Below are 26,626 nucleotides of genomic sequence, written 5' to 3' on the forward strand. Positions count from 1 at the left end.
TTTTCTGTTTGTAAAGATAAAATCTTCTCCATAAGCAGCTATGCTTTTCTGTCAGATTTTATATAGCACAGAAAGTTTTAGATGCAGCAGTGGCAAATGAGCATACGTGTGCAGCTTCTGCACATCTGTCATTTAATATCTGAGTGCTTAAAAATGTGTTTAGATATGAAAGGACTGATAAACCAGGGCTTTGGGACACAGTGAGAAACATTCCACCTAATATTTATAGTAGTAATTTACAAGATTTTGCAGGTTTTGTATCCTAAATATGTGACACAAATGGAAACATTTAACAAACTATTCTTTTTACTTGTAACAATGTGGTTTACAGGAACATTACAAACTGGTTGCTGCTTTTTATAAATCAGTAATATAAATGTATAATGCAGGAGGTCAGACACCATAATGGTCTCTCCTGACCTTAAAATTCTATGAATCTATGAAATAGTAACGCTGTATTTTGTTTTTGATATCCTGCTTATGTGTAACTTGAAGCAGAGACATTAACTAAAACTTCATTCACACAGATTATTAAGAGAGACACTGGCAAATTTACAGTAACAAAAAATCTTTTGCAGGTGCAAGTATTGGCATTATGATGAGAACCTGCTCACCTCCAGTATTGTCATTGTCTTCCATAATGAAGGATGGTCCACACTCATGAGGACAGTTCACAGTGTAATAAAAAGGACACCAAGGAAATATTTGGCAGAAATTGTGATGATTGATGATTTCAGTAACAAAGGTAATACATAGGCTATTAACACTGAATCTGTAGGAAAGAGTGGGGGGGGGTATTAAAATAATTTTAAAAATTAGCTTCTTGGATTTATTATTATTATTTATTATTATTTATACAATATGGATTGTATTTAACTGTGCATGAAAAACAAGATGGTATTTATACAGTCATTTTCATCTTTCAGTAAAACACAAGGTACATCTCAATGGATAGTAATGAAAAGAAAACACTGGTCTATATGCATACATTTCTGTTCTATGCATAGAATTTGTGGCAGGTTTTCCCCACAGTTTGGTTAGCACATTAGTATGGAGGTCTGGGTTCATTAGCACATTTTGTCGTTAGGAATTTTTAAAAGGATAGTCTGTTTAGAGATAAATTGAAACAGCGCCCAGCATTATGCCCTATCAGTAACTGTCAAACCAGTGAGCGTGAACAAAGTCAAACCAGTGAGCAAAGTACTTATCTAACTTCGTATTTTCACTGCTTCTCTTCTTTTAATTGAGGAGTTAGTGCTAAATTTGACGTAAGAAGTGTCTTTCATCTTACCCTCACAGGGGAATCCTATCTTAATTCTGACTATAGTTGAAATTTGACTAAAACTATTCGGTAAACCATATTAATTTTTTCACTGTCTTAATGTTTTTTGGAGCCACCCATGATTCTTTGAAACACAGTACTGCGTTTATTATTGCTTATATTTCATTGAAAGAAAAACTATTTTAGCCACACATTTTTACATGAAATATTTTCTTTATTTCATGGTGGCATATGGGCTCCAGCTGCATGTCATCAAAGCTTCCAGACGTTTGTAGTCTTTCCTGCCCACACTCGTCATCCCTGTTCTTCCTTTCCTCAGATGTGAACCAAGATGGGAATGTCTAATGCCATGTGTACATATGTATGATTTTAAATATATAATATGCATTATAAAACACACACTCTCTCGCTCTCTCTTACTGTTTTCCTAATATTGAAATCTTCAGGTCTAATGCTCATTGGCAATGTAAAGTGAAGCTGATTTGAGAAGAGAATAGCAAGAGGTGGCATGTTAATGTACATGTAAATAAGATAATGAATGATCTAGAGAGGGTCAGTCCGATGTCTGTTTTAAATTTAAAACTGATCAAAGAAAATACTTCGTTTTATACTAGGCATAATTAATCTGAAAGACTCACTGCCACAAGATGTTGTTGAGACAGAATTCCTAGTAAGAGTCAGAAAAAGATTAGACATTTGTGTGAATAAAAAATATTTGCTTCTACAGCAAGGATAATCTTTGGTTATGGCACTGGACTTGGATTCAGGAGTACCAGGTTCAGTTACGGGCTCTACCTTTTCCGTTCTGATTTCAGGCGAATTGTTAATCTCTTTGTGCCTCAGTTCCTCATCTGAAAATGGACATAACAATACTTCCCTGCCTCACAGGGTTATTATGCAGCTAAATCCAGAAATACTGGGGTGTGGGGGACAGCTTTCAGATGCTACAGTGATGAGGGGCAAAATAAGTACTCAGACAGAAAAATTAGATAAAATAAACATTTATAAGGTGCATAAACCTCAGATTAGAAAGAAATTTCCTCTATAGGCAAGTTGTTGTATACACGATTATTATGAGATCTTTGCATGTTCCTCTGAAGCATCTGGTACTGATAGCTGAGAGAGTCAAGATTACCTTTGGTTTGCTTTTAGTATGGCAGTTCCTATGCAGAGCTAGTATTGCCAAATCTTGACGCAACAGCATTTCTATGCTGTCTGTCCCTTGGATTGGTATATAGCAAGGACAAGGCATGGCTGATCATAGGTGAGTCTGATCTGCTCCTGGAGTCTGGGATATGCTGCCCCATACACTCCTTTTTCCCTTTGAATAGTTGAATTTGGAGATATGGAGGGCATCTGGCTGTGTGGGGATCCAGAACTGAAGTGGTTCTCCTTTTGTATTGTTAAACAGTCTGGCACACAGTATACTTGTCTTCTGCCTGTCCCCATGTCACAGGGGTATATTGGTAAAGAATGAATCCTAGAAATTAATTTTAAAGCTGAAATTATTGTATTAAAAGCAGTTTAGACTTTTTGCATGTAAAGCATTATTAAAATGATAAATAAACATTAATGTTCACAACATCCCTCTGAGGTAGGAAAATATTAGGACCGGAATAGTACTGAACCCAGGACTGACCCCCTGTGGGACTCCACTAGATATGCCTTCCCAGTTTAACAGCGAATAATTGATAACTATTGTTGGAGTATAGCCTTTCAACCAGTTGTGCATCCACTTTTATAGTAATTTCATCTGGACCACATTTCCCTAGCTTGCTTACAAGAATGCCATGTAGACCTGTGTCAGAAGCCTTACTAAAATCAGGATGTTTCACAAGTACTGTTTCTCTGCATCCATTAGACCAGTAGCGCTGTCAAAGAATGGTCCACTATATTCCTATTGACTCTTAATGGAATCACACCATCTGAGAAGCTGGTTTAGACTTTGTATTATATGTAAATATTTCTGTAAGGGATATGTGTTTTTTTAATAATTTAGTCAGCAGCCATATACTAGACTTTTTAGCTGGCATCACAGCTATGTTCCTGTGCAATTCAAGGACTTGCTGACCCAGTTAAATAAAAACTAGCATCACTGTAAAATTAGATTAGCCTATATAAATACCAACAAACTTTTACTAATCTGAATTCATAGTACTGTTCATCTTTGTAAATATGATTGACTATGCACTTTTTATAGGTGACTTTCATGGACTGTCTGGCATAATACTACAACAGGGGTCGGCAACCTGTGGCACGCATGCCAAAGGCGCCACGCGAGCCGATTTTTATTGGCACGCTGGCTGGGGTCCTAGCCGCCACCCCCACTCAGCCTGCTGCCGGCCTGGGTGAATGGAACCCCAGGACAGCAGCGGGATGAGCGGGTTCGGTGGCCAGGACCCCGGCTGGCAGGAGCCGGCGGATGGAACCCCAGACTGGCGGCGGGCTGAGCCGCTCAGCCCGTCGCCGGTCTGGGGTTCTGTCCGCCGATGTAGTGTATTAAATTTCTCCCCGTAGGAATGCGCTACTTGTGGAGCACCAGGACTGGCAGCCGTAATTAGTACACCATAGGTAGCACATTCCTACGGGGAGAAATTATTTAATACACCACATCCGGGTAGGGAAGGCTGTGCCTCCCCAAACAGCCTGCCCCTATCCGCCCCCTCCCACTTCCTGCCCCCTGACTGCCCCCCTCATAACCCCTGACCCATCCAATCCCCCCTGCTCCTTGTCCCCTGACCGCCCCCTCCTGGGACCCCCTCACCCCTATCCGCCCCCCCCCGAGACCCCACCCTCCCATCCAAGCCCCCCTGCTCCCTGTCCCCTGACTTCCCCGACCCCTATCCACCACCCCTGACAGACCCCCCGGGACTCCCATGCCTATCCAACCACCCCTGTTCCCTGTCCCCTTACCATGCCGCTCAGAGCATCAGGACTGGCAGCCCGAAGTAGTACACCATAAGTAGCACATTCCTATGAGGAGCAATTTAATACACTACAACCTGCCCCGCTCAGCGCGCTGATGGTCTGGAGTTCTCAAAATATGTTCTCACACCCCTTATCAAAAATTACACTACAATTCGCGTAAAAACTTGATTTGTATATTACAGTAATCGTTAAAAAATGTATAATGTTAATAAATACATAGATTTGATGAAATAAAGTACACCTCTACCTCGATATAACGCTGTCCTCGGGAGCCAAAAAATCTTACCGCGTTATAGGTGAAACCGTGTTATATTGAACTTGCTTTGATCCACCGGAGTGCACAGCCCCGCCCCCCCGGAGCGCTGCTTTACCGTGTTATATCCGAATTCGTGTTATATCGGGTCGCGTTATATCAAGGTAGCGGTGTAGTTGTACTTATGTGCCTGTGCTTAATTTGTGTTTTCGATGATTTACCTTCTAAACAAATCTCGCATGTCTTGCACCCCCAGAAAGGGCATCTCGCACCCCTAGGGGGTGCATGCACCCCAGGTTAAGAACCACTGCACTAAACTGATAAGATCTGCATTTTAATTTAATTTTAAATGAAGCTTCTTAAACATTTTAAAAACCTTGTTTACTTTACATACAACAATAGTTTAGTTATATAATATAGACTTATTGAGAGAGACCTTCTAAAAACATATTACTGGCACACGAAACCTTAAATTAGAGTGAATAAATGAAGACTTGGCACACCACTTCTGAAAGGTTGCCAACCCCTGTACTACAAGATATAATAGTATATGTCAGGGGTGGCCAAACTCTGGTTCACAGGCTCGCAGAGCCCCCCAATATGCCAGGCTGGGTGAGGGGGGAGCTTGAGACCTCTGCCTTGCAGCAGGGTGGTGGGGTAGGGGCTTCTACCCAGCGGAGAGAGGGGTCTTAGGGCTTCAGTCCTGCGGGGCATGCCTACTGGGGCTCAGGCTTTCAGCAGGAACAGGGCTGAAGCCCCAAGTCCTGTAAAGTGCTTCCCGCAGGGCTGAAGCCCCAAGCCCCAGCAGGTGTGCCCCAGCTCTCAAACTTCTGAAGATTGTCGTATGTGGCTTGGAGGGTCAGAAAGTTTGGCCACCCCGGTATATGTGTATCTAAGATTAAAATGAAAAACGTAAATTTTATTACCTGAGAAACAGCATGACTATGTAATTAGCATTGTCATATAAAATATATAGACTCTTAATTATAGTATCTTATTCTTACATATATAATATGTATTCTAGTGGATAGTGTGCTGGATTGGAACTCAGAAGACCTGTGTTCTGTTCCTATCTCTGCCACTGGTCTGCTGGGTGATCTTGAGCAAGTCACTTCATCTCTCTGTGCCTCATTTTCCCTATCTGTAAAAAGGAAGTGGCAATATTATTTCTTTTGTGAAGCCCTTTGAGGTTTACAGATGAAAAGCATTATATAGAACTCGGTGGTATTATATTTCCTAACTCTCTTCAGTGTTTTTAAGCATACAACTTTAACATAGGGAGTTTTAGTATGGCATTTCCTATGTTTTTTAGGGGTGGGAGGAAACCAACCAACCAAAACATAATCTGACACCATTTGGCTAGAAACTAGCAGAGTGCCATATCCCAAGCATCTTATATGGCCCATCTCTGTGAACCTTAGGAGCTGGGGATCTCCTGCTTTCAGGCTGGCAGAATGGGGCTCCTTACAAGGTGCATGGAGCTATTATACATCATGTAAGCTTCTGAAGCCAGGGCTTCTGAGAGGCCCTAGTCCCAGCACATGAACATTTTGTAAAGTGTGCTTATAAATCTATCAGGTATATGTACAACTCTGCCATCCTTAGCTGCATGCTTCACACATGCTATCATTGTTAGTGATTTACTGCATGTGCATACAGTAGTACAGTTTTCACGGGTTCAGTTAAATCAAAATTAATTTTGCATTTTCTCCTTTTCCCTATCAGGAACTGGTTAAATGCAGCTATCAGACAATGTTGCCTGAAAAGCTTGAGCCTCAGCTCAGGTGCTTTGTGCTATATTAGCTGCACTGCCATCTTAGTAGTGAAGAATGGAGCTCTGATTCCCCACGTGAGAGCATATTGAGCACCTTGAGGTTAAGGTGATGTTTTTGCTGTTGGCAGTGCTCCTAAATGCCAGATTCAAAATGATAAAAGGTCATTAAGGGCACCTATTAGCGTATCTTTTTTATTCATTAATAATATTATTTTCTTCTAGTTACTAGAAAGAAACGGCATTGTTTATGCATATTTCATATTTTCAAAACAATTCTTTATAATAAATGGCACATTTCTCTCTCCCCCTGCACTCTCTCCTGTGCACAATATTTTTTGGTTGTAGAGAATTTCCAGAGTGGGTTTTCTTTGTTAACTTGTTTTGTCAGAAGCACAGGAGAATAGCAATGACAGGAATTTAATGCCACGTTAGTAAAATCATCACAATTCTGATATCGTAAATGGAAAAGTGTGCATTAATAGGATGTTAAAATCCAAAAATTAAAGAATGCAAAAGTTTCGACACCTTTACCCCAATATAACGCGACCTGATATAATGCAGGTTTGCATACAAGGCAGTAAAGCTCTGACACGCTGCTCTGAGTAGCGTGTTAAGGGTGCCGGGCCAGGCTGGGGCCAAGGGGTTGGATAAGGGGCAGAAGGTCTCGGGGGCAGTCAGGGGCTCCCCCCCATCTCCCAGGGTCTGGGAGGCAGGAGCTGTGGGGGGGGGCACTTTTGGGGGCCCCGCAGTCCCAGAGTGGCCCTGGGGATTAGCGGGGGGCTGGGAGCAGCCCGCTCCGCTTCCCTCGCCCCGGCCCCAGCCATGTCATTCGGGGGAGGTGGCTTGGGGGAAGGGATCCCCCCCCCCGCACTCACCGGCAGCAGCGGAAATGGAGCAGCCCGGCCCCAGCCCACTCCACTCTGCCACCTCCCAGCCGCAGCGCTCCGCTTCCTGCTGCAGGTGAGTACGGGGGGCGTCCTTTCTCCAACCTCCCCGCACTCACCTGCGGCGGGAAGTGGAGCGCCGCGGCTGGGAGCTGGCAGAGTGGAGCGGGCTGGGGCCGGGCTGCTCCACTGCCAGTGAGTGCCTGTTAGGGGGTGGGGGGTGTGGATAGGGGACAGGGAGCAGGGGGGTGGGGTCCTGGGGGTGAGGTCCTGGGGGTGATTAGGGACAGGGGTCTCTGGAGGGGGTGGTCAGGGAACAAGGAACAGGGAGAGCCAAAGCAAGTTCAATATAACGTGGTCTCACCTATAACACGGTGAGATTTTTTTGTCTCCCGAGGACCACGTTATATCGGGGTAGAGGTGTATATCAGTGTCAGCTTGGCCACATTGTGCACATATATAGAATATTTCCTTTCCTTTGTTTCTTATAGGTATAGCTTTAATATATTTTCTTATTTTGCCAAATATCAGACATAGGGAGGGTACAGCTGATCTTTATATTGCTGCAGGTACCTTACTTTTTATATTTCCTGAATCCTTCTGTTTTAACTGTACACTTTAATGTTGCATTAACATTGTGTTTTGCATTTAGACCTCGACTCAGCAAAATGCTATGACGTTCCACTGAAGTTAGTGGGACCACTTGTGCTTAAAGTTAGGCTAATGCTTAAATACCTTGCTGAACCGAGGCCTTAATGTCCTTCGTAAAGAAAAGGGACCAGATCCTCAGCTGGTATAAATTGGCACAACTCCATTTGAATCCAAAGGAGTTATGCTGATTTACATCAGCTAAGGGCTCCTGATCTCAGCTTTACACTAGTTCTCAAGTTATCATAGGCTTTTTCTACACTGACCATTTTATTTTATTTTATTTTATTTTATTTTATTAAATCTTGTTTTACTGCCACTGGTGCAGCTCCACAGGAGGTAGCAGCAGAGGGAGAGCTAGCATATGCCGGGAACCACTGTTTTTATCAGTGTATTGTCTAACCCTGCTCAGAGCATATATAGTTGAAACAGTGGTACAAACATCACTTAATGTTGATGCTTTGTCTATGCTTGTGCTCCTATTGATGGCCCCAGTAGACCTACATCACTGGTAGCATCACCATGAGAGTGTTCACAACAATGGCTGGTGTAGGTAAGACCTATGATAACTTGGGAACTAAAGAAATAAAATCTGAACAGTTGAGAGGCACAGGAATATTTAATCGCATTAATTGACAGCGCTCACTATTTAGAAACATGTAGGAGGTTCTTCAGCAAAATCGGGAGAAACCAGACTAGCCATTCTTGATATTTCTAAGGGTTTTTTAAAATAACAGGAATAAACCCTTAATTTAAAATTAATTTAAAAACAAACAAATCTTTCCTTTCAAACCACCTTTATATATATTTTTTAAAGAAACAAAATATATCAGTTGGGTGGACAAAATTCAGCACTAGGCCAGTGGCAGATTTTCTAAACATAAAATATCAGGTGACTCAGTGACAACAGATGGACTGCAGCTATATCTGAGTGGTATCTGCGAGAACTGAAATGGCCATGCGGTCAGCCTCCAAAGAAGTGGGATGATTTCTTAACAAGGAGATATGGACAAACATGGCAAAGGATGGCCAGAGCGAGAGAAGATTGGAATACGTGTTGTGATCGGCTCAGTCTTAACTGATGAAGGACCGAAAGTCTACGCAGTCTACGCAAAATATCAGGGCTTTATATTCTGTTGTCTTGCATCCCTGCAAGGCTAGACCTTGGAACTGTATAATATTGGGAAGGAGGAAATCCACAGCTTCCCAGTGGGAACAGGCACTCACTTCCTAGGCCTGGAAGGGCCTTAGATAATGGACTTCAAAGTTCTGAAATACTTACCATGGAAAAACATTCCATAATCAGTTTTAGAGATTTTTATAGTTCCCTCTGAGCCAGGGGTGGGCAAACTACAGCCCGTGGGCCGGATCCAGCCCGTTGGGGGGTGGGAGGAGGGGGGAGGGGGCTCTGCATGCTGCCCTCGCCTGTGGGTACCTCCCCCAAAGCTCCCATTGGCCGCGGTTCCCAGTTCCCCAGGGGCCGCAGGGACATGTTGCCGGCCGCTTCCGGGAGCGGCGCCAGGGCAGGCAGGCAGGCAGGCAAGGAGCCTGCCCTGGCCCAGGTGCACGTCGCTGCCACCCTGGAGCCACTCCAGGAAGGCGGCGCCGGGCCGGAGCCCGAACCCTTCCCGCACCCTACACCCCAACTCCCTGCCCTGAGCCCCCTGCCACACCCTTCCTGCACCCCAACCCTCTGCCCTGAGCCCCTGCTGCACTCCGCACCCCTCCTGCACCCCAACCCCCTGCCACACCCTGCACCCCTCCTGCACCCCAGCCCCGAGCCCCCTGCCGCACCCCAGCCCACACTCCTCCTTTGCCCCGACCCCTTGCCCTGAGCCCCTTCCTGCAGACCTCACCCTTCCACACATCCCGCACTCCCTCCCGCACCCCAACCCCCTGCCCCAGCCCTACATTCATGGCCCTGCATGCAATTTCCCCACCCAGATGTGGCCCTTGGGCCAAAAAGTTTGCCCACTCCTTCCTGAGTCCTGCATAGGTGAATTTATAATAACTAAAGCACCTGCCTTTTGTAGGCAGAAAGTGTTAGAAATATATTCAATTTTTAATAATCAGGAATGTTTTACAAAGAGCTAAGTCTTCTTGTAATGTATGAGGCATATAAGTAATGGTGTGGTAAAGCTTTTATTGACATTTGTGTGGGATGACTTCATAACTTTCTTGTAGTTATGAATCCACACTAAATTCATTTTGTAAAATGTCTATCCTGCATCTATCATGTATTCTCTGTATAATGCATAAGACATACATCATATATGTTTATATATAAATAATTGTCCTTTTTCTAACTTAGTCTTTAGGTATAAGTGAAATGTTTGTAACCCTCAAAGAATTGCAGCAGGTTTGCAAACATATGTAAAGGGAGGAAGAAGAGGGTAGATCAGATTTTGTCCCTACTGATTTTGACAATCATATTTTTAAAGTTTTTGTTTTGTTTTGTTTTTTTAATGGAGGGTTAAATAGAATTCAGGTGGCTTTGGAAGAAAGCAGGTTCAACAAAAATTCCTGTTTTTGGTGCACGATTCCTGAAATAAATTTGGATATCTTTTGGTTTTTAAAAATCCATTTTATTTCAATTATTAATACACAACCTCATTACTTACATTTTGAAGTTGGAATCTTCTTAGTAGTTTTGTCAAAGGTGAGGTAAAATATAATAATTTATGAGACTAAAATTTAAGGTCTTTTCTATATATAAACTTGTACTGGTTTAAATAAACTGGTGAAAACTAGTGTGTGGACCCTTATTTTGGTTTGAGTGGTTTATTTTGGTGTAGGTTAAACTTGTTCTTAATTGACTTAAGGTAAATTGAAATATGTCAGTCTTAAATCAAAATAAGAGTCCACACTGGGGTTTGCACTGGCTTAAGGAAATCTTCTTAAATTAACAGCTTTATGTAAATCAATGCAACTTCATGGAGACAAGACATACCTGTTCTGGTGCATGGTGTTCAGACTTTTCTGAGTTGAATCGTTTGTGCAAAGTTGTTCTGCAAGAATGAAAGACTTTTTCCATAACTGTGTTGTAGGGATGTGATTTCCACATCAGAATATATTTGTACCTGAATCTATTGATTTATTTATTTTTGCCAAATATGTAACCGAGCCCTTTAAGTATGGCCCCTCCTGTCCCTGCTGCCCAGCCTGTCTCCTACCATCCTCCCTGAAACTTTCTCTCTGCCTCAGAGTTTTTCTGCCTAATATCAGTGATTCTCCATCTTTATCATTTTGTGTATTGCTTTGTGATATGATCATCAGATGATGGACCACAGTCCACGCCCCTCAGTCATCGTCCTTCAGCTGCTCTGTTTATTGAGGTGTTGCTGTAGCTCTGTTGGTCCCAGAATATGGGAGAGACAATGTAGATGAGGTAATTTCTTTTATTGGATCAACTTCCGTCAGTGGAAGGTACAATCTTTTGAGCTTCACAGAGCTGTTGGGACAGATTGTCGAGTAAAAGAGGTAACATGTTGGAGGCAGTCACTTGAAATGGGCAATTGGAGGTTACATTGTTATGCATAAAGGATTTGAAGTGGGCTATTAAGGATAGCAGGCAGTGTGGTATATTGCAGATTGTTGTAATGAGCCATACAACCAATGTCCCTGTAATCCCATGGCTTTTTGTGTCTAGCAGAATTATGAATTTAAGTTCCCAAGCTTGCTTTTTCAAAGTGTTGTGCAGATTTCCCTGGAATCGCTTCATGAAAAGAGCCATCCAAATGCCCTGGGAGAACCTGCTTCAATACAGGAAAAAGAAACCCACTTACCACTTAGGTGGCTACTCACATGTTCCCGGAATACTGTAAATTCCAGTACTTCCAGGAACAGCCTGGGTCCACCCCCACTGGCATGACCTCATACACACAGTTCATGTGAGGTCACCCTGCACAGCGGGAGCCATTTTTAAAATCACCCTGCCCTGTCACTCTCGGCATGGCGCATGTGAGGTCACGCTGCACAGGGGACGCTATTTTTAAGTGCTGGAGGGGTGGAGTGGTATCCCCCATCCGATATTGGACCAAACCAGACATGTCTGGTTTTGTCCCAGGTCCAGATCGGGGACAAACCTCTCAAAAAGAGGACTGTCCGGTTTAATACCAGATGAGTGGCCTCCGTACTGACTGCACTCTCCTAGTTGTCATCTGCCATCCATACAGGGTATCATCAAACAATTACAGCCCATATTTGATTGGAACCACATCCTGAAAGAAATCTTTCCCAAACCTCTTCTTCTGGCCTTCAAACAACTCCCAAGCTCATTATCAGAAGCAAGCTCCCCACAGACCAGCCCTATCTCCACTGCTACAATGATAATACCTTGCCCCACAACACATCTTTCAAACTTCATGAGTCCTATACATGCTTATCACAACATGTGCTGTACTTCATCCAGTGCACCAAATGTCCCAATAACAACTATGTGGGTGAAATCAGACAATCACTATGCTCTCTAATAAACGCTCACAGAAAAATGATAAAAGACAAAATTACCATATCACCCGTGGACTAACACTTTTCACAAAGTGATCATTCCATTTTTGATATTTCAGTGCTTGTCCTCAAGGGAAACCTGCCAACACCTTCAAAAGGCGAGCCAGAGAACTTAAATTCATAACTGTGCTAGACACCAGAATTCATGGACTTTACAGGGATGCTGGTTTTATGGCTCATCACAACAATTTGTAATACACACACTATCTGCTACCTTTAATTGCCCAATTCAAACCCTTTATGCACAACAATCTAACACCATTTCATTTCAAGTGAGTGCCTCCAACATGTTACCCCTTCTACTTAACAATTTGTCCCAACTTGTATTTAGCTCTGCTTTCTTCCCCAGACCTGAAGAAGAGCTCAAGAGCTTGTGCCTTCCACCAATAGTAGTTGATCCAATAAAAGAAATTACCTCACCTACCTTGTCTCTCCTTCTAGTGAATACAGCTGCCACTACAAGGACATACTCATTGAGGAGATGGATGGGAAGCATTGACTGACCCCGGAGATGCAGGGGTTGAAAGGGATAGAGGGATCCAGGTCTGGCAGAACTTTGCCTCAAGTTCCCAGCAGTTTTAGGTGACAAAAACAGATAACTTAACAAAGACATCATGCAAATTGCCCAAAATAATTTGATATCAAGTCAAAATCATGAGGAGTGTTAGTGAAGAGTCATTGACTATGGTCTTTGCTGAAAAGTGGTTCAGAATCTACTTTTGCAATCCCTTAGTATAGTGCAGCTATTAACTTTTTCTGTACTAAAGCTAGAACTCCTGCTATGAAATCAGAGAACTTTAAATCAAGCTTTCATCACGCTTATGAGCACTTTATCAATAATAGATCAGGCAGTGTTGTATTTGAGACCTTTTTAGTTCTGAACATCTAGGTTTCTTTAGTAAATCTGGTCAGTTGTATTTAGTTTGCATTAAAAGTGTAACGCTAATTGTTATAACATGGAAAAAAATCTTTTTTTATTATTATTTGATAGCGCACTTAAAAGAAAGACTAGACGAGTACATTAAGCAGTGGAATGGCCTTGTAAAGGTATTTCGAAATGAGAGGAGAGAAGGTTTAATTCAAGCTAGAAGCATTGGAGCTCAGAAGGCTAAACTTGGACAGGTAGAAAATGTTTGATAAATAAAATCATTTGTATTTTCTTTACATTAAAATAGATATTTTTAACAAATCTTAAAATGGTTATTTTATTATGAACATTGTTGAAATAAGAATGGTTTAAATTCTTAAAACCTCACTATAGTGAGGTCTTACACCATAGTGTAATAAAAAAACTTGTATAAATTTGTGTCAAAATTTAAGATATATGATAATTCAATCAATGTGTGATTTGTATACAGAAATCTCAAATGATATATCTCCGTGCCTTTTTTTTGTTTTTGTTTTGTTTTTAAAGGTTTTGATTTACCTTGATGCCCATTGTGAGGTGGCAGTTAACTGGTATGCACCACTTGTAGCTCCTATATCTAAGGACAGGTAACGCTATCCTGTTTTTCTATAACTCAGAAAGCCTCCTAAGAAGAAAAATAGTCACAGTAATAATCTTCATGTTTTAAACCATATTCAGTGTGTTGTTCACATTACAACTATTGCATCATCTCCCAGAGTGGAAGATATGGTCATGTAACAAGTGACAGTCATGCAAATAAATCTCTAATTACTTTATTTTAATGAAGGTACTCAAATGTGGATTACATTTAAGGAGAATCCAGTCTGTTGCAATGACTTTATCTTACAGGCCCCCTGTTGTGGAAATGTCTTACTATAGATGAATGAGCAGCCCTCTTAAACAAGATTATTATTAAAGCTAATCAAAAACATTATATTTAAAATGGAGGTAGGAATTGGAGAGAGAGAAGGAGCTCAGTTTTGATTTAGTGGGAATTTTCAGACTACTAAAGCCCCTGTGATCTTAAGGTTGCAATAATTATGGTAGTTATTACAAAAATATATTTGTTTCTCTTAAATCTAAAGTTAGAAAATTGTTTCAAACAAATCCTCGCCTTTGGGATGTGTGTGTCTTGTCTGCATGCCCAGACACTGTGCTAGTAGTTAATGTTGGAACCACAAGCCCTATGTGCACAAAACTCCATTTGAGCCTATAAAGAGGGCATGGACCCCACCTGCCTCCAATCCTTTGAACCACCTGGCTGCTGCAGTTGCTCTGTGCTGTTGTTTTAGCTTTAGTTGGCTTATTCAGTAGTTGAAAGAGGGGTATGGGAGTGTGGCATATCTTTATTTTAAAGCCGTTGAATCCCTCAGCCTATTGTACCACAAGAGTCTTAACTACAAGTATGTCAGAGGCTTAAAAAGTGCCAGGAAACAAGTCCTGCAAGGCCACTGCACTGGTGATAGGACAGGTCTCCAGGTGCTTCAGTTGGTTGGGATGGGGCACTTCTCTTGCTCCTGTTCAGTCTAATGTCCCTTTACCTGGGGGAGGCAGGTTGTGGAGAACATTGAAGAAACAATTTCAAAGACAAAACCTAGGGAGAGAGATTGGTGCTGAAGACCACAGTATTGAGGGGTGCTGATAGCTGCTACTCGATTGTACAAAGCCCTGAAATGGAAATTTTCAAAGAGTTAGATGAAAGAGCTACTTTTCTGGTCTCCTGGTTGGAGGTAACGTATTATGCTGTCATTTCCCCTTGTTTGTTTTTCTCATTGTATATAGCATTTGCCTCTAAGATGGAAGTGTTTCGGGAAAACTTAAGCTTTCAATTCAGTCAATGCATCAGCAGAGCCTATTATGAAAACACTGGGAGAAAAACAAGAGAATGTTTATCTTAATTGCATATTGTGTCTGATTGATCACAGCAAACAGTGTATTTGTAAAAACCAAATGTAGAATCTTCTGATGGAATGTTTGGCCATTGTGTTTAAAACCACTGCTGAGAAATGCCTGATCCTACAGCAGCGAAGTTTGGTTTGGTTTTTCCCCAAAAGAATGGCTTTATAGGACAACAGTATACTGTACAGACTTGAATAGTGAAAGGCTCCATTTGCAACAGGAAGAGCTAAAACTTTTTTTTGTTTTTTGACCATTGAGATCCCACATAAATAGCAGCAATTATGGAAAAATTATAAAATCGTGAGATCTGTACTTCCCCTTTCCTTTAACCCTCTCAGGTCTCCCATTTTTCCCCCCTCATTGCCCCAGGCAATATTTTATCAGAAGGCCAATGTTAGGATTGGTATGTCGACATTTCTGCCATAACTTGTCTGCTCTCAGTATGCATTTCATAGATTCCAAGCCCAGAAGAGACCATTGTGATCATCTAGTCTAACCTCCTGTATAGCACAGGCCAGAAAACTCCCCCAAAATAATTCCTAGACCATACATTTTAGAAAAAACAATAATTTATTTAAAAATTGCCAGCGATGGAGAATCCACCATGACCCTTGGTAAATTGTTCCTGTGGTAAATTTTTAACCGTGAGAGTAATTAATGTCTTATTTCCTGTCTGAATTTGGCTAGCTTTAACTTCTGACCATTGGATTGTGTAATTTGATGCTCTGGCATCGACATGTGGACTGTTAAAGTATATTATTTTTTTCTTCCATTAGAATGGAGTTTTACATTTTTGAGATGATACATATTTACATTTGACCTTTCATTTAAGTTACATTTCAATAAAAAATAAAAGTTAATGGTAGATGTATTAGATTAGACAGCATATCTTTCTTAAATTATATTTTACTCTCTTCTTCCCCTTCCAAAATGTTTCAGAACTACATGTACTGTGCCTCTAATAGATTACATAGATGGGAATGATTATTCCATTGAGCCGCAGCAAGGTGGGGATGAAGATGGTTTTGCCAGAGGGGCCTGGGACTGGAGTTTGCTGTGGAAACGAATTCCATTAAGCCACAAGGAAAAGACCAAAAGAAAGCATAAAACTGAGCCTTATCGGTAAAGAGTGCTGTTTTTATTCTGTGAATTGTTTTGAATGCATATCTAAATCATCTCATTTTTCCCCCTCTTTTCCCATGAACTACGATTCGTGTAAATGTGACATGTGGGTCCTTGTACCTAACCTCATCCTCACTGGCGCCATCCACAACCCTGCAGAACCACATGCACTGTGCCGCTCATAGATGTCGTAGATGGCAACACTTACACTATTATACCCCAAGGGGGTGGTGACGAAGATGGGTTTGCTAGAGGAGCATGGGATTGGAGTATGCTATGGAAGAGGGTACCTTTGACCAAGCGAGAGAAGGAAATGAGAAAGACACAAACTGAGCCGTATCGGTAATCACTAAATCACTTACCCATTTCTCTTCTTAAGGAGATACTGAGCTACTAAATACTTGCACATATTTTTAATACTCTAACAACTGAAGATGCTTTGTCCAAAAAGAAAGTATCTTACTATTACTAATTATTTTGGTCAAACGCTGCTAATGTAGCTTCACTAACTTCTTGTGCCTCTCTTTTTCTGTTGTTATGTACTTAACACTTCAAGCAAAATATAGGATGTATTTCAGAATAATAATTTTTATTTGGAAAAACAGATGTTCTTATCATTTGGTTTCCAAGCAAAATTCATGGAACTATTAATGGGGGCTCTTTTCAGGTATGGTTTTGGGAACAATAAAAATTGCTTACTTAATTGTTTGTTCCATAATAAGCATGCTACAAATGTTCAAAAAAAATTCATAATACATAAAATGTTTAGGCTGTTTTCTCTCATGGATGCATGTGTACAACTCCTTGTTAATAGGTCAATGCAAGTGCATCCGGAGCAATATAGCCCTCTTTTTTGTGTCAGATCATTCCCACTTGCTTTATGGAAGGTCCCATCTGACCAATACAAGTGCACTACTTTGAAATCTTAGGAAGATAACCCACTAGCTCTAAGTTTGCTCTCTGTAATGTACTTAACTAAAAAGAATTCCAGTCTGTCTTGGGGGAGGGCTTTAATGAATTTCATGTATTCCATCCTATTGCTTTTGCTTTTTGCGTGGAACGTTTTCTTTTCTATCAAAAATACATGCAAATTTTTGCTTAAACATTAGTGTTACTGGACTTTTTTTAAGACTTGGGAGGCTGTGGTTCTGCTCTGTATTTTCCCTTATACTACTGTAATCTTGTAACCAATGACTTTTATTTGAAAGCACTTTCACATATTTAGAAAATAGTGTTTCATAGCATTTTTTATTTGTGGTTTAAACAAATTGCAGGAACTGATGTTATGCTTCACTCAGCCCTCACCCTGTGATTCTTCTTTGCAAAAATGGCAAAACATGTTCAAGGAAATTATGAAGCTTTGGTCTATTCAGTACTTTATGTAATATAGACAATATCCTGTCATAGAGAAGAAGGCTGTCCACATTGGAACTTTATCAGCACTAAACTACTTAGTGTTAAGCTGTTTCAAAGGTTGCTATCACATTCTTTGTCCACAACTTTATAAACTGTTTTCAGAACGGTTCTGAGAATCAGAATTTTAAAAAAATGGTTTAGGTGACAGCTATAATAGTTGAATTATTGACCGTTTAGCTCTCTTTCTGAAAAAGAACCATATCCCATTATGCCCAAGCTATACACACGTTTTACGGCAGTAATATGAAAACAATTAAAATTTAGCTAGTCATTTTGCTGAAAATAGTAGTATAGGCAGAATAAACTGTTTCTTAAACATTTTGTAATGTGGAAAGATCCTCAGAAATCTTAGTGCTCACCACCTCAGACCTTGTAAAATAAACTGCTGAGCTTGTGTGGATTTTACAGTGTTCTTGTCAGAGGCCAAGATTCAAAATTCAACATTTCAGGCTTGTGCTCTCCTTTAGTTTTGGGGTGCTTGTTCTTTCTGCATATTTCCTTTTTCCATATGATGTTCCACATCCCTGCATTATGCAGCTCTTTGGACTCTGAAAAGGATCCATATGATACAACTATGTGGAATAAGGGAATGTCAAAAACAACTACAGTAAGTAGCGTAGTCAAGGGGAACATGCAGAAAGAGCCCACCATACATCTGATCAGAGATTTTCACAGTGATAGATCCACAGTCTTTGTTGCTTTTGTTGGCCTTCCTCTCTGCACACCTGCCACTCTTCTGGGTTGCTCAGAGAATATGTGCTAACTCTACAACTTAGTTTAAATGGTTCCCTTCCATTCATTTCTGTGCAGGACAAGAATATATAGCCATTAATATTTAAAAGGGATACCATCAAATTCAAAATTCAATATATTAAAGGAGTCCTTAATGTTACTAATGACACCACCATGAAACAAAGCAGATTTTTAAAATCTATTCACATTTTATGTTACTAGTTTACTTGTTTGGATTTTACTTAGCTCAGCAAGGATGGGCTGGAGACTTTGGTTCTATTCCTGTCTCTGCCACAAATCATCTTGGTGACCAGGAGACTCTATAGCCCTGTTTCCTGATCTGGAGGGGTTGGGTTTTGTTTGTTTGTTTGTTTGTTTGTTTTTAATAATTGCCTGCCTCACAGGGGTTGGGTGAGGCTTAATTCGTTAATTTTTCTATAGTGCTTTTTGATCCCGAGGTGGACGATACAGTACAAGTCCAATGAAAATAGACTAGCTAGTTTCACTTTCATGTGCCTAGCACATTGCTAAAGAATTTTGTTTGCAACCATTGCAGTAAAATGCTTAAATCAAAACTAGAACATCTTTTCATTTAATAGTTTTTAATGTTATCAAAATTTTGGCATATGTAGAAGGTTTTACAAAACTCTTTTCTTAAACAAAACCTAGATTTGAAGCCTGTACACTGCCCCTCTTAAAAATTTCATTGAGAATAATTCTAAATTATTTATCCTCCATGCCTGGCCCTCCCACTGGTTTCACATTAATAATTTTTTTTAAAGTATGGATTAAACCTGTATAACAAAAATCTTGCACAATGAGATTTCAAGGTGGCAGCTTCTCAGAACACAATTTGTGTACTATAGAGTCTAGTCCACTTTACATGCTCTCATATGCATCACGAAATGAATAGACCTTTTCTGTTTGTCGCCACAATGTTTCTTGTCATGGCAATAAGTGGCATGTAACTTCAGATGCAGATTGGCTGAAAAGTGTGGGCCAATGCTCTATGTAATTCAGAACTGTAATAAGTGACTTCTTTAAAACTAACACAAGTATCAAATTCAGAGAATCATTGAAGGCTTATAATGAACCAGTAATAAAGCCAAGTAATTTCTAAATGTATTGCCATCAGTCTAATCTTTTACACGCATTAACAGGAAATTGCTTCTTATATTAAGAGTAACTTTTTTTTTTCCAGAGGACTGTCATGTTCTGTTGGTGAAAGGAATTACTTTGTTTGTTCTTTCTCTTAGGTCCCCTGCAATGGCCGGTGGATTATTTGCCATTGAACGTGATTTCTTCTTTGAACTGGGTCTCTATGACCCAGGTCTTCAAATCTGGGGTGGTGAAAACTTCGAAATTTCTTACAAGGTAACAGCAAAATTGATCTGCCTTTTTAAAATGAAAAATTAACTTAGTTCTAGATATACTAACATAGATGGACATGACTTTAAAGAATGCTGTCAAGAAAACTAACCTGCCGATATTTTCCCCCCTTCCCCATCACCCTTCTGGGTGAAAAATGACCCTATGGTTCTTCAGAATTATGGACAATTCTTTTAAAAAAATAAAATAAAATAGGCTTCCCAAAACAAGGACTATAAAAATGGAAAAATCCCAGTGAGGTGACTCATCACCAACAGGGCACAGAATTTTGTTTTGATTGCTAGACACATGCATGTTCTTCCATCCAGCAAGACATTTAAGATCATAAGAATTAGTTTCTTATGCCCCTTTAGACTCTAAAGGACACAGATACAAGCAGAACAGAGAGCTGTGTCCCCAAAAACAGGAACAAATGTTTTAGACAGAATTTCTGATCGGACATCCTTGACAATGACCCTTAAATTTTGGGCTGAATTTTATTAAAGTAACTAAGCACATTTGTAATCAGATTGATGTTGCGATCGGATCTCTCCTAATGAGCCTCAGTCCTCATTTGCAACACCTTTCTTTTTCCAGTCCTGGGTCTTGCTTGAGCAAGGACTAGTTTGGGTCTAGAAAGTGACCAATGGTCTGTGTAGTGCTTTTTGAAATGATGATGGAGGTCATTACATAGTCCTGTAATGAACATTTAAACTAGTTTAACTTCTGGACAAAAACAAAACTGGAACACAACTCTTCAGAAGAACTGAAAGCCACTTTAACTGATGTTGTATTCGAGCTTACAAATATAAAAGTATTATGTAATATCAAAATTTGTAAAGAAAAGCCCTTTAGTAAACATTTAAACAAAATTGTGGAAAGAAAACCAATAGGATAATAAGATCCACGTAGTGAAGAAAGTAAAATATTATGAATAATACTATCTGTTATGAATAGATGGTCCCAAGTCATGCAGTCCTAATCTGGAATTAGATGTGATTTGGAACATCCCCAGTGTTTTAATGGGTTCAGATCATGTGTGATAGTTCAGGCCCATCTTTAATTATAAACATTTAAAAGCAGCATTATTTAGACTACATTTAAACTGTCTTTCTTTTTTCTTAAATTTAATGGATGACCCTAAAGTGGTGTGTGTTATTGTTTCAGTGTTACTTTTTCATTTTGGTGTTCTTCACCTCTTTTTTGGTTTTAATGTTACAACAGTAATGTTGATGGGTAAATGGATTTCCGTTAACTGGAGGCTTGATCTCTTCAGGATGTCAACAAACCCCATTAAAAGACACTGTCAGGAATGGTCTAGATCAGGGGTGGGCAAACTATGGCCCGCGGGCCGCTTCTGGACCATCAGATGTTTTTATCCGGCCTTCGAGCTCCTGCCGGGGTGTGGGGTCGGGGGCTTGTCCTGCTCTGCCACTCCAGCCAGGGAGGGGGGTTCGGGGCTTGGCCCACTCTGCCACTCCAGCCGGGGAGGGGGGTCGGGGGCTCCCCAGCCCCCGACTCACAATTCCCTTGATGAGCACCATCTTTCTCCCCCTCCCCTCCCCCGCCCCATGCGACAGCGCGCCCAATCTCCTTCCGGTCTCCTACGGCCCTACACTCGAGAGCCTTGAAACCACCCAGGGGCCGCACCCGTCCCAGCTAGGGTGCCTCCGCCCATGACGGTGCCAGGTACGGCCCTCTTGGAGTCACTGCTGGCAGGGCCCCTAGGAGTCCCCAGTACTGCCCCTGTAGACAGGTACTGCCACCCTCGCGCCACACCCCCCACCTCGCTACCATCTCTTATAGAGCCCCCCCATGCTACACCCCATAGAGTCTCCCTCCCCCACCAGGCATTCATGCCTGCCATACAATTTCCATACCCAGATGCGGCCCTCAGGCCAAAAAAGTTGCCCACCCCCTGGTCTAGATAATGAGTGCAGAGGACTGGACTAGATGACCTCTTGAAGTCCCTTCCAGTCCTATGAGTCTATGAATATGTGATTAGGATTATCTCCTAGTTTGGGTGCAATTGTCTTAAATTTGTCCCTCAGTGACTGCTACTGTACTTTGGGATGAACAAATCTATCCAGAACAGAGTAGTCCAATGAGTTACCCAAGGGTTCTGTGTCCCCATAACTTTCATTAGGAAAAATATGTGGGGTGAGTATAAATGCAAGAACACTGCCTATGATGATGAAATATGAGCTGATGTTTAATAAAATAAATCCTGCCCAGCTCCAGTTTCTGTATACCCATTTATTCCTGTCTTTGCAAATAGTCATGGAATAGGATCCCAAAAACATGATTTATAGAACGCTGTTTGTAAACATGTCCATTGTAGAATTGAAGAATGTATTGGATACAGCCCAGGACTTTTATTTCAAGATCTCATTGTTAATTTTACTTCAGGCTTAAGCATAAATTTATTTTATGAGCTCAGCATGTTATCCAATTGATGTAATTAATTTTTTTTTAATCTATTGTAAATTAGTTCGTAATTGTTTGTTTGTTTTGTTTTTTTAAAAGTTTAGTTTACATGTGTATTATCAACTTTTCCACCACTCTTTTCTTGAACTTCTAGATCTGGCAATGTGGAGGGAAGCTCTTGTTTGTTCCTTGTTCTCGTGTTGGACACATCTACCGTCTCCAGGGTTGGCAAGGAAATCCACCCCCAGTGTACGTTGGGTCCTCTCCTACTCTGAAGGTGAGGCTTTACTTAAAACTACAGAGTAGTTTAACTTAAATAACAATGCTTGTACACCTACTACATTTCTTCTTTATTACAAGTCTTGGAGTATATGTCTCTAGGGAGTGCTCCACCGTAGGATGCGCATGCGCCCACGCACTTTAAACCAGAGAATGCAAAACAGTGTCCGCAGGCACTTGCCTGCACAGAGCAGAATCTTGTGCCTTCAAACAAGAGCATATAAGGAGGCATGGACCTGCTGTCACTCGGTTCCTTTCAACTGCCTGCGGCTTGAGACATAGCGATGAGTGTCCATTGATTCTCAGCTTCCTGCCTTTTTTGTATGCTATTTTTATTCTTAATTTTTTTCCTTTATTTTCTTAATTATTTCATTTCTTTAGTTTTATACAGTTGTTTAGAAGGGGGCTTATCTCCTCAACACCCCACTGTGTTATACTGTGGGGTTTAAGCCCTGCCATACCTGCCACAGGTCTTTTCCCAGTAGTGATGAACATTTGAGCTGTGTCGACTGCCTTGGAGACGTCCACGTCCCATTTAAGTGTAAGGTTTGTACAGGATTTAAAGGCAGGTCTTGGAAAGATGGGTGGCTAGACTGAAGCTCCTGCTAATGGAGAGTTCACTAACTCAGTGGTGTCCGCTCTCTCCACCCCCATACGTCGGTCTTAACATCCCAGGCTGCCTCAGTGGCGGCATCACCTTCAGAGTTTAGGATTTCTAAGAAGCCTCTTTCTCTTTCCAGAGAGACTAACGAGGGGTAGGTCACCCCATAAATCCCTCTCTGAGGTTCTATCAGAACCTGGTACCAAGCCACCAGTACCCCACAAGAAGCAGCATGTGGATGGGGCTTCTAACAGACAGCACAGGTAGCAGTCTACCTCAGTACCGACTGATCCTTCCAGGCACTGAGATATGCACAGGGCTACGCATACTCTGATACCATCACCTCCCTTACAGCAGGGCTCTGAGGTTGGAGAAGCTCCTCTACAAGCCTCATCAGTACTGTGCTCAACATCTCAGCAACGCCAGGCCCCAGCACTGGACACAGTTTTCTGGATACAATAGCCCTGCAGATTTCTTTCCCTGGAGTACCTGTTTATTCCAGAGGTATTGGAGTCTTCCCTACTGTGATCCTCTATCAGGGCTCCATCCCCAGTACTGCGCAGGTGGCTTGAACCCTAGTTGGACCTCCAGCTTTCAGTACACCACCAATGATTGAGACTCCTCCCTTCAACCTTGGGGATGATTCTTCAGACTCTGAGGTCTCGGTACAGGGCTCTTTTTTGGTAACTTAACACTACAGACCACTGAGCCAGTATTCTGGAGACCCCACCATATGTTCAAGAGTCAGGAATTATGAGTATCTGTGGGGACTCTTCTCCTGTCCCCCCCTCAGTGGGCTTACTGGAATCCATTGGGTTATCTCTGTGAACAATTTTATAGGGTTCCAACCAGAAAGAGACCGCAGTACCGCATCATTCACAGGCACTAACTGACCAACCTTCAGTACTGCATGGTCATCCTCTGGTACTTTATGCCCCTTTGGCAACAGGAGATACCCAGGAACTGTAGGACTTCCATATGGAGGGAAACTCACCCCCATCAGCTAAGTCCTATTCATCCCCAGATGAAGTGGAAATGCCACCACCACCTTCTTATGCCGATGATTTTCGGGCCTTTGAAGACCTCATATGACACACCTGGTGGAAACTCTCCAGATCCCATAAGAAGAGATCCAAGAGTCTCAACTCTCCTTGGTGTACATGTCAAATATCACCCCACAAAAAAAATCATCAAAAAATGAGGCTGTTATTGCCTGCTCATGCAGTCTGGCCAACACCCTATCACTATCCAGTCCACCTTTAAATGGGCAAATAAAAAGTATTATATTCCAGTCAAGGAGATGGAGCATTTCTTTTCCCACCATATTCCCAGTTCTCTGGTGGAGGACGCAATTAACACAAAGAATAGAGAGATTTTCTCCTTATGATAAGGAGTCCAAACTTTTAGACCTCCTGGGTAGGAAAAGCTACTCCTTGGCAGCTCTTCAGTTTTGCAAAGCAAACTACCAAACCCTGTTGGAGAAATACAACTTCAACACAAATTCCAAGTTCACTCATTTTATTGAACGCCTGCCACAGGACCAGAGAGAAAAAATTCAGGCCCTCATTTCGGAGGGTCAGTTGATAGCCAAAACCTTCCTCCAAGCTGCCCTAGATGCCACGGACATGGCTTCTAGGTCCCTCACTGTGATTGTGGTTACACAGAGAGCATCTTGGTTCCAGCCTTCCAGTCTCCCAAGAGAGGTGCAGAATATAGTTGAAGACCTTCCCTTTGAAAGGACAAGCTCTTCAGCTGACATGGACTCTTCCCTCTACACTGAGGGACTCAACAACTACTTTGTGGTCACTGGGAATTTATGTTCATGCAACAAAAAGATGGTTTAGTAGATCTCAATTGTCATAGCAATATAGGCCATTCCAGTACACCTGCAACAGGTTTTTCCCAGGCTTTCAGAGGAGGAGATCTAGACCTCAGAACAGAGGACCCTATCCCCTTCTACAGCAATATCATCTGCACCTCCCTTTTAAGAAACAGTTTTGACATCTCGGTCAAAGGCCTCAACCAATCTACCTTCCACTTCCTCCTGGCCTGGGCACAAATTATCTTAGACGGATTTTGGAGGTGATCAACATGGAATAGTGTCACACTGTCTGGAATGATTTATGACCATGAATTTCTGTCTCAGGGCAGATTGTCAAAAGCAGAACAGACACCCCAAACTGGGGGATATGTTCTATAATTAGATTTCAGCAAGCCAGTAACAAATGTGAACTCCTGGATCACAGTTTTACCATAGAGGCACAGGTAGACTGGAGAGCCCAAGGGGACTATCTTACCTAGGGTGACCAGACAGCAAGTGTGAAAAATCAGAACGGGGGTGGGGGGTAATAGGAGACCATATAAGAAAAAGACCATAAAATCGGGACATCTGGTCACCCTAATCTTGCCACCCAGGAAAGCTGGACTTAGTGATAAATGGTCACTTACCTGAATATTTTGTGATTTTTGGTATTACTCCCAGTCCCAAGACCCCAGATCAATTTGTACCTTAGATCTCACCCCAAAGACATAAGAGCATAAAAATGGCCATACTGGGTCAGACCAAAGGTCCATTTAGCCCAGTATCCTGTCTTCCAACAGCGGCCAATGCCAGGTGCCCCAGAGGGAATGAACAGAACAGGTAATCATCAAGTGATCCATCCTGTTGCCCATTTCCAGCTTCTGGCAAACAGACACTAGGGACACCATCCCAGTCCATCCTAGCTAATAGACATTGATGGACCTATCCTCCATGAATTTATCTAGTTCTTTTTTTTGACAACACTGGTAGCCAATCCTATGGTAAACTAATTAAGGGTTTGTTAACTAGGAAAAAGAAATGAGTTATTTACAGGTTCAAACAGGCAACATATATGCACAAATGAGTTTGTCTGTGACTCAAAAGGTGACAGATGTAGTAATCTGTCAGCATTGAATGTCTTTTCAGGGCTAACCCAGGTTGATCCTGGCGATTTATGCTTTTTGTTTCTTAGCTTCAGCCCTTGTAAGAGTCCAAACAGCAAAGAGATGAGAAATCTTCATCAGCTATCTTTATTTCCCTTTACCTGCATGCTAACTGATAGGACAAAGCCTTTTGCACATACTTCTCCATGGATGGATGGGGCAACCAATAAAGCTTTTGTCCTATAATGGCCCACTTAATTTTGATAGCCCTCCTGGAGAGTGGGGAGAGCCACTCTTCCCATCTGAGTTCACAAGTTCAGAGCAGGCATTTTTACAATTATAAAACAAATTTATATATTTTACCTTGTAGCATGGAATACAGACATTACAAGTAAGATTAATGCATGCAGCAACTAACAAGCATTTTATAGAGTCTAAACACATTGTTACAAATCTTAACATCTTGAACAATATTAAAATATACTTGAGCTGGTCTAGTTTCCAGCTATGAAATTGTCAGTGTTCAGCTGAAGTCTACAGACTTGGCAAGTGCTGGCACCTGGTTTACCAGTATCACAGATACTTCATGCATTTCCACGCTATCCCCCGCCACCTGTCTTCCCCATCCCTCTTCAGGGACCCCTCTGAGAAAGATCTCTTGAAACAAGACATCCAGTCTTCCTTACTCCTGCA

The 26,626-nt window shown here is 41.6% G+C and overlaps 1 protein-coding gene across 1 annotated transcript in view; it reads left to right on the forward strand.

Annotated features, from left to right (window-relative positions):
- Positions 1 to 26,626, forward strand: part of GALNT7 (polypeptide N-acetylgalactosaminyltransferase 7) — a 116,353-nt gene that overhangs the window by 73,569 nt on the left and 16,158 nt on the right. The window contains exons 3-8 of the mRNA XM_065404843.1: positions 579 to 745; positions 13,270 to 13,400; positions 13,693 to 13,772; positions 16,366 to 16,548; positions 19,611 to 19,728; positions 22,304 to 22,426. Coding sequence (XP_065260915.1) covers positions 579 to 745; positions 13,270 to 13,400; positions 13,693 to 13,772; positions 16,366 to 16,548; positions 19,611 to 19,728; positions 22,304 to 22,426 — 802 coding nt within the window. The remainder of the gene's footprint in view (positions 1 to 578; positions 746 to 13,269; positions 13,401 to 13,692; positions 13,773 to 16,365; positions 16,549 to 19,610; positions 19,729 to 22,303; positions 22,427 to 26,626) is intronic.

This window comes from Emys orbicularis, chromosome 5 (assembly GCF_028017835.1).
Source record: "Emys orbicularis isolate rEmyOrb1 chromosome 5, rEmyOrb1.hap1, whole genome shotgun sequence".
Taxonomy (NCBI): Eukaryota; Metazoa; Chordata; order Testudines; family Emydidae; genus Emys; species Emys orbicularis.